Source organism: Empidonax traillii, unplaced genomic scaffold (assembly GCF_003031625.1).
Source record: "Empidonax traillii isolate 1590-97213 ecotype Southwest subspecies unplaced genomic scaffold, ASM303162v1 scaffold1222:size288430, whole genome shotgun sequence".
NCBI classification, from domain to species: domain Eukaryota; kingdom Metazoa; phylum Chordata; class Aves; order Passeriformes; family Tyrannidae; genus Empidonax; species Empidonax traillii.
In genome coordinates this window covers 185,986-187,181 of record NW_020956415.1, presented here as the reverse complement: position 1 = coordinate 187,181, position 1,196 = coordinate 185,986, and the positions used below count along the sequence as shown (strand labels likewise).

The 1,196-nt window shown below is 45.2% G+C and overlaps 1 protein-coding gene across 1 annotated transcript in view; it reads left to right on the top strand.

Moving 5' to 3' along the window:
• The window catches only part of LOC114069269 (keratin, type I cytoskeletal 16-like), an 11,091-nt gene extending 9,895 nt beyond the window's left edge, over positions 1-1,196 (top strand). The window contains exons 6-8 of the mRNA XM_027905935.1: positions 3-229; positions 751-830; positions 1,151-1,196. Coding sequence (XP_027761736.1) covers positions 3-229; positions 751-830; positions 1,151-1,170 — 327 coding nt within the window. The 3' untranslated portion in view covers positions 1,171-1,196. The remainder of the gene's footprint in view (positions 1-2; positions 230-750; positions 831-1,150) is intronic.

Genomic DNA, 1,196 nt, shown 5'->3' with positions numbered 1-1,196 from the left:
AGAAAAGCTCTCTGGAAAACTCCTTGGCAGAAACCGAGACTCGCTACGGCTGCCTGCTGCAACAGATCCAGGGGCAGATCCACTCGGTGGAGGAGGAGCTGGCCAGCATCCGCTGTGAGATGGAGGGTCAGAGCCAGGAGTACAAGATGCTGCTGGGCATCAAGACCCGCCTGGAGCAGGAGATCCAGCAGTACCGGGCGCTGCTGCAGGAGGGGCAGCAGGACATGGTGTACGTACTCTGTTTGCAGATAAGGGCACAAAATCTATCACAGGGCTCTTCTCTCTCAGCACTGATGGAAGACAGAGCAGAATTTTTTTACTTGTCTGTAGCTGAAATCTAAATTCAGCAGCTTCTTTCTCACAGCACCTGCATTGAGATGTATCTATCAGAAGCTTCACAAGCACATCAAACGCCGAGGGAAACACAAAGCAGATTGTTGCTGACAGGTTTGGAGTTAATCAGTTCCTCTTGACCTGTTTGTGTGGAGTGAATTCTGTGAGAGGAATCACCATGCCAAACTAAGGTGTAATGAAGTTCCTGCTGTCAGCAGACAAGCAAGCTCAGCTGGACTGGGACAGTACAAGAATTACGCTGCAAGAATGTTTTGCTGTTTCTGCTTCTATAATTTTCTAGGAAAATACAGTTGGAGGGAAGGAATTAAAAATATATATATAAAGAATTATTTGTGGGGTCCAGGAAAAGCTGAGCTGTTTATTTTTCCCTTTGTTAAAACTACTTTCCTTACACAGATCATCTCAAGGAGCGGGAATGTCCTCCCATTCTTATTCTTCTACTTCCTACTCTCATGGTCAATCTAGTGACAAGGCAGGTAAGAAACATCTTCCAAAGAGGATCCAAACCTATCCTGTTCCCATGGCTTTCACATTTTGTGTTTCATCCCTTTTCTTGTTAATACCAACCTTGTCCTATGACTTCCACATCTGCAATTGCAGCAGGGATTAAACCATTCACAATCAAAGCTCTTCATTTCAATGTGGTTTGGCTCCAGCTCCAGACACTGGCTAATCTCCTTTCCCATGCTTTTGCTCACAAATGGATATTTAAATAGTGCATAAGCAGAAATATCAGTGCTGCAAGAGGCTCTTGATTTCCCAATCAGAGGAATAATTTCTTCTTTTCTTTCCACAGGGCAGTCCAGAGTGTGTTAAGAGACCACCGAGGTGATGGGCTTCCC